The sequence below is a fragment of the Trypanosoma rangeli genome (assembly GCF_003719475.1).
Source record: "Trypanosoma rangeli strain AM80 chromosome Unknown Tra_15.4_contig_00025, whole genome shotgun sequence".
In the NCBI taxonomy this organism is placed as follows: domain Eukaryota; phylum Euglenozoa; class Kinetoplastea; order Trypanosomatida; family Trypanosomatidae; genus Trypanosoma; species Trypanosoma rangeli.
In genome coordinates, this window is record NW_021705769.1 from 25,552 (window position 1) to 41,977 (window position 16,426).

Consider the following 16,426-nt stretch of genomic DNA (forward strand, 5'->3'; position numbering starts at 1 on the left):
GTGTGTGTGTGTGTGTGTGTGTGTGTGTGTGTGTGGGGGGGGGGGGGGGTTAAGGCTGCGCCTTTCCAGCCACGCGAAGCGTGGAAGCAAACCAAATGGCATAGACACACCCGCGTGGCGTCCGTATGACTGAGAGTTGGGGCGGAGACAGTCGGAGGAACAGTGAGAGGGCACAAGCTTGAAAAGTGAGAAAAATAAAATAAAGAATAAAAACTAAAACTGTTGAACACAAGGGCATCAGTGCAGAAAAGCCGTGCGAAAGGAACAACAGCCTTTGTTCCTTTCGCGTTTGTATGATTTCTGCCCAGCTGCGCTGCCAGCAGCTCTCCTACTGCTCCGCACCCATTTCGTCCCCACACATATTCCACTTTATTTTCTGCTTTGTCTGTGCTTTCACTTCACCTTGTTTTTTTTTTCCTAGTTTTACCTTTGCCCTCCGTGAGGGAAGTCGTCGTTCGTCGTTATTCCTCGCGTGGGTGGTGCTGTGCCGTTGGGCATGCGCTGCTCCCGGCCTACGCTTTCAATTGCCGCGTGGTCAGGCGGGCTGACGATGTGCAGCGACGCTGTGGCGCAGGTGGTGCAGAGAAAGGAGGGTAAAAGTGGGGCTTTGACGCCGGTGCGGTGCCTCGTGGCGACGCGTGCCATTTGCCGAGGGGAAAGGATCTGCGTTGTGCCGGAGTCACACATTCTGCACGGCGCAAGTGCCACCCAGTTGTTGCAACGGGCAGCAGCGGAGCAGTGCCTTCCCAGTTACGCCACAGCGCTGCGGTGCCTGGCGACGGTTGTGGGGGATCCATCCATTCTATCGACACGCGATGCCTTGCTGGTCCTCCTTGCCGTGTATGTGCTGCGATGGGGTCGTCTGAAGCACCCTCTTACGGCGTGGTCCGCATGCCTCCCACCGCGGGTGCCGCCGATGGGTGTACTACTGCAGCAAATTCAGCATCATCGCGCAGGGTCGGCGTCCTTTGAGCCGCTGCAGCGACGCCTCCGCATCGGATACCAGACTGTAGCTTTGCGACATGGTGACGAAGACGCAGCAGAACTCTCCACGGAGTTGATGCTGCAGGCAGCTGAACACTACGGCATCGAGCACGTCGGAAAGCCGCAGACTGAAGTGTTAGCATCGCAGGCGTTAATGACATCATTTTACCGCGGCACTCGTCACCCGCTGACTCAGCGGCAGCATGACGCTTACGCCGCGCGGCAGCGTCACGTCGTACCTGCGGAAACACAGCAACTGCTGCAGCTGGAGGAGTCGCTCCACAGCAACGTGCTTAAGCCGCTCCTCGCATGTCTGTCGTCTCAGGGCAGTGAGTGCCGCACCGGTGAGTTTGGCAGTGGCGCTCTTCTTGAGGACCATGATGCCGAGGCAACAATGGCCAAGATGGAACAGTTGCGGTTGTCACATTTCATGGTGCGCTCCCGCGCGGTAAATTTGCATCCGCAGCGCTATGACCAGCCTCAAATTGCACTGGTGCCGTTTCTTGACATGCTCAACCACTCAGTGAGGGATGCCAATGTGACGTACCAGCACAGTCCCGGTGTGGGCGTCGTTGCCGTCGCATCACGGCCAATTAGGGCCTCAGAAGAGTTGACTCTCAATTATGGCGATTACAGACAACGGGGCTGCCTCTTTTCTCGCTCTCAACAGCGCAGCGTGGACAGGGAAGAGACGCGGGCGACCATGCGCCGCATCGAATCACGTCAACTACGGGAGTGGGATGATGCCTCGGGTGATGATGCCGACGAGGACCTTGTGGTGGATGCCCCATTTGGCCATGCCATGCAACAACAAAAGCAGCAGCAGCAGTGCTGCTATCACACGTCCTGTGAGGAGAGTAGCGAGGAGGCACGGACGGAGGCGACGTGGTTATGGCGATTTGGCTTCCCGCGTGGCGATGACGAGAAGGCGTACGTCGCGTCACGGCTGTGGAGCAAGAGTCTGCGGCGACGCATCGCCCAGCTGACAGACGTGCGCCGGAAAGGGCGGCCTGGTGAGTTTGTCATTGGGGTGCCGGAGGGGCTGCAGCGCCTGCGTGAGCAACGTGAAAAGCTGGAGCGTGAGCGCTTTGGTGGTTCCACGGTGTTTCCCCCGCAGAACGCGTAACCACCACGGGATATGCAAAAGGGCGGGCGGTGTTAGGCATCCATGCACGCACACGTATTCCTCCTCTCTGTTTCCTTTTGTTTTGTCTTTGCACCACTTTTTTTTTCTTCTTCTATGGACGCCGCACATTACAACTGCAATAGAAGTGAAAGGATAAATAATGTTTGTTTTGTTTGTGTGCGGTGGTGGTTGGGTCTTTGCTTTGCTCCTGCATGTGCCGCATTTGTCACCGGTAGCTGAGTAGGAGGAAAATAGGAGAACTAGAAAAGAGGGGGAGTCAGCTGCCTCACGCATTAAGCCACCGAGGTCTATGGACTGCTGGACGCGCTCCGTCAAGAGGAACTCGCTGGAGAGTATTGGTGTTGCGTATGATGAGCGTGACACCGGCAGCGGCGAACTGACGAGGTACGTTCAGGTGGCAACGCCCGAAAGGGCCCTGCCGTCTAACCAAGACCGTGACCGGAACAGTTTTACAGACGACTTAACGACAACTGACACAACCGGCTTTACAAGCTTGTCCCGGCAGGTAAGCGGTCTCACCATGCACCAGCGCAACGGGGGGTCGCTTGGCTTCACGTTCAGTGGAACGCCCGCCGATGTGGTTTGTTTTCGTTCATGTATCTCCTATCACATGCATCGTCCCAGCAGAAAGGTGGTGGCAGCGGAGCAAAGCGGCCCGTTTGCCGCGGATGTGCTGTGCATCATACTACTCTACATCGCGGTGGATATGCGGGAAATTCTGCAGGTGAGTCATACTTGTCGGTACTGGCGGTTTTACGCAAACTATGCGCCACACTGGACGTACTACCGTCGTCTTGACTGGAGCAAACGCATCAAGGACTTGCCGAATTACATCCGCAGGGTGGTGGTGAAGCCAAAGATCGTTACGCAAGAGGAGTACTTTCGCGAGAGAAGCAAGGTGCAGGCGGAGCAGCGACGCAATGAGATTATGAGCACGGCGCTGCATGTGCGTTGGTGCGTCGCCGTTGCCGTTCTCTGCGCCGCCGCGTGTGCGACAAACTTTGCCGTGGCGTATTTCTTAGGCTTCCTCCCGACGGTATCACGCAGCGATACCACGCTCGGCGGTGTGATGTTTGCGCTGATGGTCACGATGGTCGTGCTGGAGGTTACTATTGTGATTATTCCCCTGGGTGGGGCCAGGTCACCGTCGGAGAAGCAGAACATGATGCGGCTTCTTTCCTGGGGACTGTTCCTGCTTCTTACCGCCTGCATCTTTGGCACAGTCTCCGCGCTTGCGATGAGGCGGGTGCAGAGCAGCGGCGATGTTATCGACGGCACTGTGCTTGACTTCACCATGGACTCGGAGTGCTGCGCCATCGACGTGCACAGCGACCCCTCCTTCGCGCTTCTTCCAGCGCAACTAACTGACATACGCTGGCGCCCAATCACAATGGACGACAGCGAGAGGGTGTTCCGCCCGTACTGTATTTCACACAACAATAATACCATGTGTTACGTGTTTCTCTACTTTGATGCATATTACGAATCGAAGGTGTTTAACAACGCCAGCGCCGTAGCGACGAAAGACATCGGCACACGTACGGCGTTGGGTTTTGACCCTATTGGTAACGGTACGGGTGGCTGGTGTGCCGCGGTGGATCGGCCGCAAGTCATTGCCCTCATAGAGTCTGTCTACGTTCGAGTCAGGGAGCAGTTGAATCGGATTTATTCGGATGCGGCGTACACCTCCCCCACCCTTTGTCCCAATACGACGAGCAGCATTAGCTACCTATGTAGCATGGACCACGCACGTGTGAAGATGGAAGACACGCCTGGCTCAACGCAAATGTGGTATAAATATGGACAATCGTGGCGGAGGTATTATATCCCTCTCTTAACGGATATCACTGAGTCGCGAGAAACCTTTAGGGAGGAGCACAATCACTATTTACACTACGCCTACATCTGTTATATTATTGCATTCATTCTTTGGTTTGTGATGTTGATCGCGCAGTGCTTAGCACAGAGGCAGGCAGTTGTGGTGCTGGGTGTGGCAACCACTGTCACCCTCGCGCTGATGAACCCCATCATAATGATACTCGCAGGTGTTCTTTGCGTGAATATGTCGGACCGCTATTTTATATGTAATGCATCTACGGGTGGGTCGTTGTTGGGTGGCGGTGTGTTTATTACTGCCTTTCTTGTTGCGATTTATGTTTGCTTTTTTTGAGTGCAAAAGTAACAGATGAGTGGGGGAGTTTGAGAGGGGTTTTAAGGCATGTTTGTATGTGTGCTCCTTTGCCTCGTGTTTTTTTTTTATTATTACCGCTGGTTTTGACCCCTCTTGAGACTCTGAGAAGTAGCGAGCGAGGCGGTGGGTGGGTCCGTGTGTGTGTGTAGTTGCATCACGCTGTGCAGCTGCGTGAAATAAATACATCTATTTCCCTTTGAATCATTATTTTTTGCCTTTTTTTTTTGTGTCTGCTTTTTCATCTTCCTTGTGTATGTTCTGTTGCTGCTGCTGTGATGGAAGCCCGATGTTCGCGAGGGACGAGGTCAATGCCCTCTTTAACGACGCGTCGAGGGCTCTGCAGCGCTCGCAGCTCCTACTGGAGGAGCGGTCCCGCGGGGCGCCACTGGAAAGGCCATCCGTGATGCCAAATTCGCCGAGTTTTGAGGCGGCCCTGCGTGCCTTGCGTGAGCTTATGGAGTTCGCTGCCTTTCTTGACGCCTCCGAAAAGGTGGGCGAGCGGCTACTGGAGGAGTCTCGGCAGCCATCGCCCGCGATGGCGAAGAAGCGTCGCAACGGCAGCAGGTGCCCACTCCTGCGGCGAGTTGTGGACGGACTTGCAGGCGTTCAGGGCATGTGGGCTGGTGATAACAGAGCCGCGGAGGGTTTGTGGTCAGGAGGTGCTCTGCTCGCATCGCATTTGGTGCTTGCTGGGCTTTTTGCCGACTGGCAGCACGGTGCGCCCAGGGCAGCGCAGCAACGCATCGCATTGCTGCAGCAAATGATTGAATTGGACGGGGTGCCGCAGCTGGAGGAATGCAGGAAGGATGACCTTCTGCAGCTGCTGAGTGAGGTCAAGGCTGGCATGCCCGGCGAGGTGGTGGACGAGTTGGATGCTCAAATTATGCGCGTCGCTTGTAGTCTCACCGGCGAGTGGAATATGCCAAGCACGCCCGCTCAATTGTCCTCGTTGCTGCTGTTTCCAACAGTAATACCCTTCATTGTTCAGAACGCCTCTACGTCACTGGCCGTGGACTACATTATCACCCCACTGGAGCGTGCTGCGACCGGTCTGTTGCCGATGTATCTTTCGGAGAGTCCTGCAGAATTTGTTCAGGCATGCAGACAGCTTGTGCAGCATGTTATGCTTGTGGGGATGTACGCGGCGGTTGGACTCAAGCTCTCCACCGTAGGCGGCGTGCAGCGTGTGGTAACATTTACAAAGCGGCTATTTGACGCGCTCCTCATGCCTGTCGAAGGCGCTTTCACCGCAGCACTGCCTCGTGCCGGTATGACAGTCGATGTGCACCAAGGGCTCGCCGGACCGTTGTGCCATTGGGTGCGCTCGTGGGCAAAGCAGGTGGAAGGTAAAAGGGGGGCGGAAACTACGGCGGCGGCGTCAGGCGCACGGAAGTTGCTGCCAGTGTGGTGCACTGCGAGTTTTCGCGCTCTTATGGTGGTGGAGGCGCTCGCACATGCAGAGCTTGGCGTCGTTAGCGGACGTGGCAATGCAACGGCGCAGCAAAAGAAGTATTATTCCATGCTCCAGCAATCAAACGGGAGAGTCACCACCGCCATTCTCTCCGCCGTCACGGAGGACAGGCAGTTGCTATTTGAGGAGACGACGACGCGATCGGCGCAGGGGCACAAGGTGTACCGCATTCATGAAGGGGGCACCGGACCGACGGTCTACGTGTACCTCGATCACGGCATCGTTTACATGAAGGTTGGACGTGAGCGCCTCTTCCGCCGCGCCAAGAGCGTGGAAGACGTGTTCAGCGTCCTTGCCGACTCCTCGCAACTCTAATGCGCCGCCACGCACCCATCACACTGCACGTACCCCCCTCTGCTTTGTTCACCCTCTCCCCCTCCCTCTACATGCATGGCTCAGTGTAAATATTTGCCCAGGCGGATTTATTATATATATTTTTTTGGTGTTTGTTTTTTTGTGATTCTTTTCTGTGTGGAAATAGATTTTAGAGAGGGCGGGAGAGGAGACGGTGTGTGGGTCTCTGTGCGGAACACCGGTTTTCCTGATGCAATGCGGGCTGCGCTGAAGGATAAGACGAAGAATGAGGAGGAGAAAGGGAGGGATGAGGCGCAGCCCTTTCCTTTGGCGCTTCCTTTATCGATCATACAGCAGCCATTTGTGCGGGCCATCATTGTGGAGAACGAGGCGATGCTCCAGGAAATTACCCACCTCCGTCGTGTCCGCCAAGACCACGCGGAAGAGTGTCGTCAACATGTGCGTACCGCAGAAACGGCGGCGCGACAGCTGCTGACCATGTTGGAGGCAGAAGGGCGACTCGAGTTGTGCGTGGCGTGGCAGAAGCGTCTCATGGGTGGACTGTGCGAGACAATGGAGGAGTTAGAGGCGCTGCGGGAGGAAAACGCCGCGCTGCAGCAGGTTATTGTGAAGGTGCAGAAGGATCTCGGGGAGCCAGAAATGCATTCATCTCTCCTTTGGTCGGATGGGGACGTGACACCGGCGCGTGTCATCACGGCTGTCGATCGTGGAAGCAAACTATACGCAAATTATACTATTCCGCTTACCAAAAGAGCGGATTCCAACTCACCACGGGTGTCGTTTCGACTCTCACGGAAGCGTGGGTGCGACAGTGGCGATAGCTGGCTTTTCTCTCCCGCAGGGGTGACCGCGGTAGAGCGAAGTTTAAGCCAGCAACCCACATAACGTGGCAGAGACTGTTAGATTGACGTATTTGTTTGAGAGACACCGCTTACCTGTTTTACCTTTCTGCATGCCTGAAAGATCGCAGCGGGAGAGGGTGCGGGTGTCTCGTGTTGCTTCCCTTTACTTTCGCGTAGACCATATATATATATATATATATATATATATATATATTCATGTATGCTACTTGTGCTCGCGTCAACCCTCTGCGCTTGCGGAGACGGCGGTGGAGGTAGCACGTATTTGTGTGTGTTGTCGCCGCTAAGCATTTGCATGACTTTGACCTGCTTCTTTTTTTTTTTTCTGTTTTGACTCCTCTGCCCATACACACACAAGAAACAAGAGCAACGGGGAAGCCTTCAAAATTCAATGGACTGTAGGAGAGACAGGAAAGGTGCAAACGAAGATCGGCTGGGACGCACATGTTCTTTGGTAAGAGCGGAGCGGGGGCGATTGGTGCCACGCCGAAGGAGAAGGCGCTGCCTTTTGTGGGCATTGTTTTCCATAGTATTGTGTACATTTTTATTTACCCTCCTGATGCTGCTGCAACGCAACTCGTCGGAGAAGATGCAGGCGACGCACATTGAGCGACGCGGGCTTTTTACGTTGGCTGGGAATGTGGACAAAAAGGCGGGTCAACATATTCTTCTGCAGCAGAGCGTTTTTCTTCTCTCCGCAGGGCGGGGCGGACTGCGTCGGGTGTTAAGCCAAGTGCACCAGAACTCCGCGTTGGGCAGCTCGTACGTCATCAGCGGGTTTCTGACACGCTTGTATAATGCATCGTCCGTGGAGAAGAGTGCAGGTCGCATGGACCCGCAGCAGTTGCTTGCGTACTATAATCAGACAGGCACATGCAGGGGAGCACGGGTCCGATTCTTCGACGGTGTCGTTGATTTGGACCGGAAAGCTTTGCATCAGGTTGTGCAGAGCAATTATGTGGATGAGTTGCTGCTGCTGGTATTCAATGACTGGGACCACAATGCCGACAAATACATTGCCGTCGTGTACAGCCTTGCGAGGCTTCTGCAGACCACGAAGAGCAGTTCGGTACCCAACAGTTTCCCGCAAGATGTGCACATACTTCTAAACAGTACTAATATCAGCGTCTCACAGTTTGTGTCGCCTCGTCCTGGCGCCTTTGCAGGCGCGTTAAATCTGGATGAAGCACGGTGGGAGGGGGAGGATGGGCCGAGTCGTATTTTTTTTACTTGGCCCCAAGAGGCGTCGTCAGGAAAGCCGGTACAAGTGATTGCCGCAATGCGAAGGGCGGACGTTAACAGTAATAACATTTTTGGCACCAACACGCTATCGCTGATACTTCAGTCGCCTGGTATATTCTTCTGTTCAAAGCAAATGACACATGTCGCAGCTTACGAAGGCCCCCCAGACGTGAAGGAGCTGGCGAAGTTTGTCGCCGCTAACACCATCTCGCATTTTCAGCTGAACTCGGTGGAAGCACTACGCTCGGTGCTTCGGCAGTTTGATACGCTGGCGCTTATTGTGTACAGGGGAGAAGGCGGCAGTGCGCCGTCCGCTGCCTCGCCACTGCGGGACATTTTGTTTAATAACACGTTGGACACCCGCTTCCGGCTCAAGGCCGCAATGCCAACTTTTTTACTGCAGGAGGAACAGCTGGCCGGGTCCGACAACGTAAAGTGGGATGAGCTGAGGGTGGTCGTCTTGCAGCGACTGGAGCGGAAGAGTCTGCAGTTCATGGCAACACTCTTCAAGGATGAGCTGCCGGTTGACTTCGTCGAGCAGCTCAATCTGTTGCCTGCCTCAAGCGAGGCGCGGCTCATTGTGCTTGACAGGGCGCAGCTGACCCCCGAGGGTGGCCGAGGGGCGAGTATTGCCGATTTCTCCGCCAGTGTTCTCTACTTCCCCGCACCCAGCGAAAGGACGGACCATCACATGTGGAGCAGCACTATCGGGGCGCGACTTGTCGACTTTGTGGAGAGCGACGATGTGCACCAGTCATCACCTGTGCCTGTCACTGGAAAGAATCTGCAGAAAGTGTATGAGCGACACTTCCGCGTGCTCCTGCAGGATCAGGCGGCAGACATGCGACAGCGTCCCTTCGCCGAAGATGCGGTTATCGGCTCGGTGCCCCCGCGTCCGAAGGGGCATGAACCGCGCCTGTTGGTTGTGGTGGTACTGCCCCCGGCCAACGCCAGGGGAAGCAATGCCTGTGAGAGGGCCGCCTTTCACGCAGCCCACGCCAGCCCTCGAGATGAAGGCATTCGCTTTGCAACCGCCGCCGTAGATGTGTCGTCGGATCTCGTGGAGGAACTGCGGTTTACGGTGTGGCGCCATCCAGAGAGAAAAGCGGCAACCATGTGTGAGATCTACATCTTCCACCCGGACGGCAAGGTTGATGCGCTGGACCTGGATCCGCGGGAGCTTCACTGGCCCAAGGACGGCTGGTTAAATCTTTTCCTCCGAGGCAGCCCGAAAGAGCACCGGGGTGCTCTTTCCATTTCGCACCCTTTACCAGACGAGTACTTCCTCGCACTGATAGAATTTTCCAAAAAGATGCGAGCCGTGAAGACCCCTGATCCGCATTCTGAGTTCCGCACCTCTCTCTATGGCACTGCTGACGGCTTTGCTCCGTGGTTCTTGTGGTTGCCTCCGCTCGAAGCAGTTCCACTTCTCGTTCACGTGCAGAAGAATAATCCAGCGGAGGGGGTGATGTCGCCGCAGTCAAAGGACACTACGGCCAGAGCAGCGGAGGTAACGCTTTTACTGCTGCATGATAGCTCCTGCGGGATGACTGTGAATCATTTGAAGGCGTTTCGGTTGCTTGCCAAGTGTCAAGAGTCGCACACACCCTTCGTGGGGCTTGTGCTGTTGGAGTACGACCTTGCTTCTGGCTTTTTAATGCCGGGGGGCAGCGGCTGGCGACCCGGCTTAAGCGGCAAGAACGGTGATCAGGCAGAGCATGCGGAGGTCTATTCGCGCCTCAAACCATTTCTGCAGGACTTCAAACGTCTGCACCCTCCACAACTCTTTGCAATAAACCGAACGCACGTGATAAGTACGATCGACACTTCCCTCTACTACGGCTCTTCTAGCGGTGTGGGGTGGATGGAGCTACACAACGGCTACATACGAAATCTTCTTCGTCTTGCGAGCCACGCGGACCGCCGGCTTGTCACCGATGCCCTTTCTACATGTGTGCGGCAGACCCTATTGCTGGAGGCGCAACGACGAGTTCAATACCGCGCTGCCACGCAGCACATATCTTAGGGAGGAGCATCTATTTTTATTACTTTATTTCTCCTTATCTTTGTGGGTGCGAAGACAAAAGTCAAGATGGGAAGAAGAAGGAGGGGGGAGGGGGGAATGCAAAAAAAGGTAGAATAATATATAAATATGCTGATATATATATATATATATATATATATATCGCGTGTAGGTATAATAAAGAGTACGGTGTGTGTATGTGTGTTTTTGATCCGCTTTTATCATTGAGTTATGCTTAGCATGGTTGTTGGGGAATGACGCGGAAGCACGTCTGGGCTTTTGTGCGAGTTTAAGTCGAGTTAATTCCCACCTTCTTTTGCAATCTGTTTGTTTTTGTTTTTTTTTTGTTTTTTTTTTTGTTTACGGTGGAAGGGTCTTCCGTGAACTGTATACTTACATATGGTCTGTGTGTGTGTGTGGTAGACAATTGAGCACACTTTTGTGTGTTTATGTGTCACCCGCATACATACCCGTTCGTTTGCAAGTAGAGGGGTTCATGCTTTCCCCTTTGCATTACTCTATACGCACAATCACACTTCTCTTTTTTTTTCCTTGTCTCACACACTGCATGGAACCTCCGCTGAAGCTGGGATGGACATTTGGAGAGCTTGGGGACCACGGCGTTTATACATGGTCTCTTGGCTTTGTTGATGTTCCTGTCTTTTGTGTGCGCGTGTGTATGTGTTCGTGCGTTAGTGAAAGGGCATCGTGCACCGTGGTCCCCAAGCATCTCTTTTTTTTTTTCTCGCTCTTCTTGCAGTCGATGAAAGCTGCCGGAATGAGTGATGGCGAAAACGATGATGTCATGAAAAATGTAATAACAAACGCCGTCGATGCAGCGTGTTCTGATGGGGTATTTACTTTGCTTTTTTTTTTTTTTTTTTGTCTGCTTCCAACGACCACAGTGGCGAGTAACAGGAATGGCGACAAAGAAGTCGGGGACGGGTGAGACTGAGTGGGACGTGAACACCCCCCCGGACTCGCCGTTCATTACGGACCCCGCCCTGGCGGAGGGGTTTTCCATCCCGATCGAGTACGTGCGGCGCATGGAGGAGGCGCAACGCCTGTACGCGGTCCACGACGCCGAGCAGCAGGCAGTGGCCTATGCATACAGGCGGGCCTCGTGGACTGTAGGGATTCAGTGTGGCTGGCTCGGCGTTGGTGTCTGGCTGACGGTGCGTGGGTATAGGTATGCCGACCCCGTCCAGTCATTCGTGAGTCGATTCACGTCAAACCGCGTTTTGTGCCGTGCCTTCACCCCTGTTGCGATGCTGGGGCTAACTATTACAATGCTGACTTCCTTGCAGCTGCCGTTTGACGTGCGTGCGGCGCTTGTGGCACGAAAAGCGTTGGAAGTGGAGGAGATGAGGAAGGTAGAGGCTCTGAAGGAGCGTGCAGCGGTGTTTCGGGAAGGCAGGGCAATAGTAGGCCGGTTGAAGGAGGAAGAACGTCGAGCATTTGAGACTGACATGGAAAAGGCGAAGAATCTATCGAAATGACCGGTGTTGTGTAACTGTTTTTGCTTTCCTCTGTTTTTCCATTGCTTTCAGACCTCGCTTGGTGCAGAGGAGGGGGGAGGCGAAGGAAGATGGTGATAGTACTTGTTGTTTGGTGTGCGGTACCTCTGTTTCTGTATGCTTCGAAAAATGTCAAGCGCGCACGTACACGTACACACACACACACACACACACACACACACACATGCACGTACATACGAATGTCTTGTTTTTTTTTTTTTTTACGGAAGGGAGCAGTGATTGCTAAAAGCAACGGTGAAACGGGAGAACGGGTGACCGTGAGCAGCCCGCACGGCATGGGAGTCGACGCGCGGCGTGCCAGCCCCACGGTGGTCGTGGTGCTTCTCGGGCTCTTCGCACTTGTCGGCACCGCAGAAGGGCACAGTTTTCCAGTAGAGCCAGTGGCTCCTTTGAGCCTTTTCAATGGCGAGTCCTACGCCGCCTCGACGTTTCTCTACTGGGCACAAGTCGTGAGTTCATTTGTGGAGATGATTCTTGACTCGGCGGAGCCACCGGTCTTGCTCGACAAGGTAAACCATTTGACACGTGCCAAGAAAAAGGGCACCGTGGCGAGAGAAATTTGGGCCCCGCGTAGCGCTATGGTAAAGCACGTACCTGAAGTTGAACCCTTTGCTGTGGCCCCCATGCCAATGTACTACGTACCACCACCAAAGGGAAAGTTGCCTCTACACACCTGCTGGTCCGGCTACCTGGCAGTTCCCTTCAACACCACTTTCTTGTGCTCAGGCACACCAAAGACGGCAACCCAGTACAACGCGATGACGGACTCCGAACGGGAGAAGTGCACCTACAATCGTGAGGTGGGAGAAGTCTGTCTCTGCCCAATCGGCACTGTTTGGGTGAAGAAACAGCTTGGCGAAAGCTGGGTGTGCATCCCACGACTACTTCTCGTTTCAACTCGTTTGGAGGATAAGTTTCTGTGCCAGGACCCTGATGGTGAGGCGCTTGGCCTCCGCAGCAGTCACAGCCCGAGTGACTTTTGCCTGCACGTCCAGCGGGACGAGACGCTTTCCCTTGACCTTAATGTGAGCTTCCGGTGGATGGAGAACGACGAGATTGCAAGTTTTCAGGCGTTGAAGGGCACCTTGCTGCTTTTTGGGAACCTACAGTACGATGAGATTTACATTACGGTGTGGCGGGGCGTGTTTGGCTTCCCCGACTTGCTGGCGCGTTCCTCCAAACTTTTTAAATTTGTTGTGAAGCCTGACCCGCTGAACCTGCATGCTTTTGGCGTCGTGGAGGGTCACCCGCTGCAGGAGGACGGTCACTTTGAGCACGTCGTGTACCCGTTCAGAGATATGGCGTTGCTGCAAGAAGGGCGGATGCATCAAACGCTGTCGGAAAGACATTTCATCAACAAGATCTTCAGTGGGAAGCGTAACTTTACCCTGCAACGAGTTGAGAGAAATTTGGGTCTGCTAAGTAGTGACTATGTCACTAACGACATGATGTACATGGAGATTGGTTTTTGTGGTTCCGCCCTCCCTTTAGGAGGCCGCCACGCGCGTGTATGGATCACGTTCGAAGAACTTCCGCCTGTGGCGGAGACGTACACGTACGACCAGCCGCTAAGCTCGCCGGTCATAGCAGGCATCGTCTTCGCCTGTGCAGTTGTCATGGGTGTCCTGGTGGCGGTGGGGTGGTATTGCTGCCATCGGCGATTGGAAGTCGATGATCGGCTGGTGATTGACGCCCAAGATGAGCAGAGCCAACGAAGGAAGAAGATGCAGTGAACAACCTTGGTTCATTTTATTTTGCCCCCGTTTTACCAGTCTCAAATGCATTTATACACTTCTGTTATCATTACTGTTGTTGTTTTTCCCTCGTTCTTTTTTTTTTTTTTTTTTTTTCTTGCTTGCGTTTGAGGCGTGCAATTTGCATACAGTACCTCATATATATACCAGCGTTTACACGGGCCCACGACGCACCTGCCGCATTGGCTTTCCTTTCGCCAACTGTGCATATAAGAGAGCATGCGAACTGGAGCGGCGCGGTGACACGTGTAACGGTATGTGCTGACCTTTACCTATCCTTATGTATCGATACTCGTCCTTGTCGGTGTGGTCTGTGTGACTGGCTCTGATCTTTGCATCTCCGTTTTTGGGCTTCTCGCTTGTAATGTGTCTGTGCCTCTCCGTGCCATGCTGCCTTGTTGTCGCGCTGCTGGTGTGCCTCCCACGCGCCTTATCTCCATTTCTTTTTCTCTCGATTTATTGCCTGCTGCTCGACTCCTGCACGTGGCACGCGAAGAACGTCACACGCAGAAGACACGCGAAAAAGAACAACAAAACGATCAATCGGAGACTATTTTTTTTTTCTTTAGGCATACGGCGCTTGGAGGGTAACTCACAGCAACAGCAACGGGAGAAGGGGGTGTGGCGTAAGGCACGACAACATCCTCTGAATCATTTTCTTTATTTTTCTATTCTCTGAGTTTCGGCTCGTGTAAGGTGCGTCTGAGTGGTATTCCACGAGACACCGAGACGCGTAACGAAGGAGAAGCAGCGGAAATAATTCACGGCAACGATGGACTACAAGGAGAGCTTTGACCTGGTGCTCCCGCAGTACCCACGGCGGGGAGTTCAGGAGGCTGAAAATCATCGTTCTGTGGCCGCACTGTACGAACTCGTTGAGAATGCCATCTCCACCGCGGAGAATTACGTGGCGTACACACAAGGACGGCTGGTCGCGCTCTCCGCCCGTGGCTCCGACCTTATGGCAGCCGCGACGGAAATGAAGGAGCGCTACAAGCATGAAGCTCCGTGTGGTTGGACGGAGGAGAAACTCATGCAGCACTGCAAGCAAGAGGTTACTGCAAAGGAAATGTCAGACATCATCTCGCGCCCGCCACTTGATGTGGCGGGGATTCGAAGCATCTTGCTCACTCTGCAAGAAGCCAAGACGGAGCTCCCACGTGGTCGTTTCCTGCTGATGCGGGATAATCTTTCTGCTTTGAAGCCGCACCAACCTTCCGATTTGACGCGTGATGTTGCCGACATCTGTGGGGCTTTGTACGAGATCCGGCACGTTGACCTTATGGCCGAGCTGCGCCGGGAGCTTTCGGAGCTCGACAAGGAGCGGCAAAAGGCGCAGAAGAAGCTTGATGAGGCCATCAGAGTACATGAATCTACACTGGCAAAGGGTGATGTGGTGGAGGTGGAGCGTGCTCACCGGCAGCTAATTGCCGCACGCTATGAGCTGGTGGATGCGTGTGCGAAACTGATGCGAGAGATCGTTGGAGATGACATGTCTACCCAAGAGAACAGCTTTGCTTCCGAGATGGACGCTCTGCAGCGAGACGCAGAAGAAGTCATTGGGCGGTTTAAGGATGCCCTCCATGATCGACGCCAGGCCCTCCGCGACGACCTTCGCAATTGTGATCAGAAGCGGATTGAGGAGGATGGAAACCACCAGAAGAGCACGGAGGCTTACAACACGAAGGAGAAGGAGATGGACGCACAACTCGGACAAATCGTACAACAGAAACAGAAGTTGGTGGAGGAGCTGCGTCAAAAGGCGCGTGAGTTGCAGGAACTGATGTTGAAGCAGAAGGAGATGGTCGAGACTCAGGTGAAGGCCAAGCGGGCTGAAGAGGAGCGTGTGACGGCATACAATGAGTTTGTCAGCATGGAGGAACAGCAAAAACATCGTCTGCTTCGTTGTCTCGACTACTTTGATCGGATCGAGCCAGTCATACCAGAGCTGCAGTCGTACGTGGATGAGATGATCGTCCGCATGCCACGGCAGAGTCTGCGCCAGACTCTCAACCAACTCAACGACACCGAGGCCGAGGCCTTTATGGACGCGTACGGAAAGTTCGTCTCATGCTGCGGTGAGCTGACGGTGAAGAAAATGCATCGTCTCGACACCCTGGAGCGGCAGGCCCGCCTTGTGGAGCACAACCGCAACTCTGCAATGGAGAGTCTTGATCCCAACATGAGCAACTACCGCGTGGAGCTGGAGGACCTTATCGAGCAGATGAAGGGGGTTTCTGGCGTGATCAACGCCCTCAACGCGACGCAAGACGCTGGAGAGCAGTTGTTTCAAAGCGTTGAAGAAGGTGTGCTGGCGAAGTATGGCCGCGCTGGCACCCCCTTCGTGCACCCACTGCAGGAGTATGGCATCAGGTCGGTGGAGGAGCGCGGCCGATTCGTTGACCGTTCCATGCGCTACGTCGAGGATGAGGAGCGGAAAGTGCTGGAAAAGAAGAATGTGCTGAACCGTATGCGGCAAGCCGTTGAAGAAGAAGAGGCTGCCACCGAATCTGCGCTGCGCAAACCGTCAGCCGCAGCTGAGTACTGAGTGAGGACAGTGTGAAATGCATGGAGGAAATCTTTTCAAACGCCGGGAATGGGAGATGCAGGGAGAGGGTGTTTGTCTTTGAGTCGCTTAAAACGTCTTACTTCTGCATTAAACACACGCGCGAGAGAGCGAAGGCTTCTTGGAATGGCGTAGTAATGTGTGGCCGCATGCAAAACAGCAAGGTGAGCAAACAAGATGTAGCGGGATGTATGTAAACCACAGTGACGAGCCACGAGTGTTTTTTTTTTTGTGAGGAAACCAGAGGCTGATTCCACTGCATGTAACAGAGGAGAAAGGAGGGAGGGAGGGAGGGGGAGAGAGAGAGAGAGAGAGAGAGAGAGAGAGAGAGAGGA

At 54.2% G+C, this 16,426-nt stretch overlaps 8 protein-coding genes across 8 annotated transcripts, besides 8 other annotated features; all 8 read left to right on the top strand.

Moving 5' to 3' along the window:
* Positions 1–35: a microsatellite.
* Positions 36–496: 461 nt separating this feature from the next.
* Positions 497–2,110, top strand: TraAM80_01265 (uncharacterized protein; the record flags this gene model as incomplete). The annotated part of the gene is made up of 1 exon (XM_029378317.1): positions 497–2,110. The coding sequence occupies one exon, from the start codon at positions 497–499 to the stop codon at positions 2,108–2,110; it is 1,614 nt and encodes a 537-aa protein (XP_029241829.1).
* A 310-nt stretch (positions 2,111–2,420) lies between these two features.
* TraAM80_01266 (uncharacterized protein) lies at positions 2,421–4,301 on the top strand (the record flags this gene model as incomplete). Its single annotated transcript, XM_029378318.1, has 1 exon — positions 2,421–4,301. The coding sequence occupies one exon, from the start codon at positions 2,421–2,423 to the stop codon at positions 4,299–4,301; it is 1,881 nt and encodes a 626-aa protein (XP_029241830.1).
* A 307-nt stretch (positions 4,302–4,608) lies between these two features.
* TraAM80_01267 (uncharacterized protein) lies at positions 4,609–6,108 on the top strand (the record flags this gene model as incomplete). Its single annotated transcript, XM_029378319.1, has 1 exon — positions 4,609–6,108. The coding sequence occupies one exon, from the start codon at positions 4,609–4,611 to the stop codon at positions 6,106–6,108; it is 1,500 nt and encodes a 499-aa protein (XP_029241831.1).
* A 234-nt stretch (positions 6,109–6,342) lies between these two features.
* Positions 6,343–6,993, top strand: TraAM80_01268 (uncharacterized protein; the record flags this gene model as incomplete). Its single annotated transcript, XM_029378320.1, has 1 exon — positions 6,343–6,993. One exon carries the CDS (start codon positions 6,343–6,345, stop codon positions 6,991–6,993), a length of 651 nt encoding a protein of 216 aa, XP_029241832.1.
* Positions 6,994–7,130: 137 nt separating this feature from the next.
* Positions 7,131–7,164: a microsatellite.
* A 363-nt stretch (positions 7,165–7,527) lies between these two features.
* On the top strand, positions 7,528–10,236 carry TraAM80_01269 (uncharacterized protein; the record flags this gene model as incomplete). The annotated part of the gene is made up of 1 exon (XM_029378321.1): positions 7,528–10,236. One exon carries the CDS (start codon positions 7,528–7,530, stop codon positions 10,234–10,236), a length of 2,709 nt encoding a protein of 902 aa, XP_029241833.1.
* A 132-nt stretch (positions 10,237–10,368) lies between these two features.
* Positions 10,369–10,396: a microsatellite.
* A 163-nt stretch (positions 10,397–10,559) lies between these two features.
* Positions 10,560–10,595: a microsatellite.
* A 504-nt stretch (positions 10,596–11,099) lies between these two features.
* Positions 11,100–11,117: a microsatellite.
* Positions 11,118–11,153: 36 nt separating this feature from the next.
* TraAM80_01270 (uncharacterized protein) lies at positions 11,154–11,732 on the top strand (the record flags this gene model as incomplete). The annotated part of the gene is made up of 1 exon (XM_029378322.1): positions 11,154–11,732. The coding sequence occupies one exon, from the start codon at positions 11,154–11,156 to the stop codon at positions 11,730–11,732; it is 579 nt and encodes a 192-aa protein (XP_029241834.1).
* Positions 11,733–11,902: 170 nt separating this feature from the next.
* Positions 11,903–11,935: a microsatellite.
* A 111-nt stretch (positions 11,936–12,046) lies between these two features.
* On the top strand, positions 12,047–13,504 carry TraAM80_01271 (uncharacterized protein; the record flags this gene model as incomplete). Its single annotated transcript, XM_029378323.1, has 1 exon — positions 12,047–13,504. The coding sequence occupies one exon, from the start codon at positions 12,047–12,049 to the stop codon at positions 13,502–13,504; it is 1,458 nt and encodes a 485-aa protein (XP_029241835.1).
* Positions 13,505–13,597: 93 nt separating this feature from the next.
* Positions 13,598–13,624: a microsatellite.
* Positions 13,625–14,297: 673 nt separating this feature from the next.
* Positions 14,298–16,073, top strand: TraAM80_01272 (paraflagellar rod component; the record flags this gene model as incomplete). The annotated part of the gene is made up of 1 exon (XM_029378324.1): positions 14,298–16,073. The coding sequence occupies one exon, from the start codon at positions 14,298–14,300 to the stop codon at positions 16,071–16,073; it is 1,776 nt and encodes a 591-aa protein (XP_029241836.1).
* Positions 16,074–16,387: 314 nt separating this feature from the next.
* Positions 16,388–16,424: a microsatellite.
* The last annotated feature ends 2 nt before the right edge of the window (positions 16,425–16,426 follow it).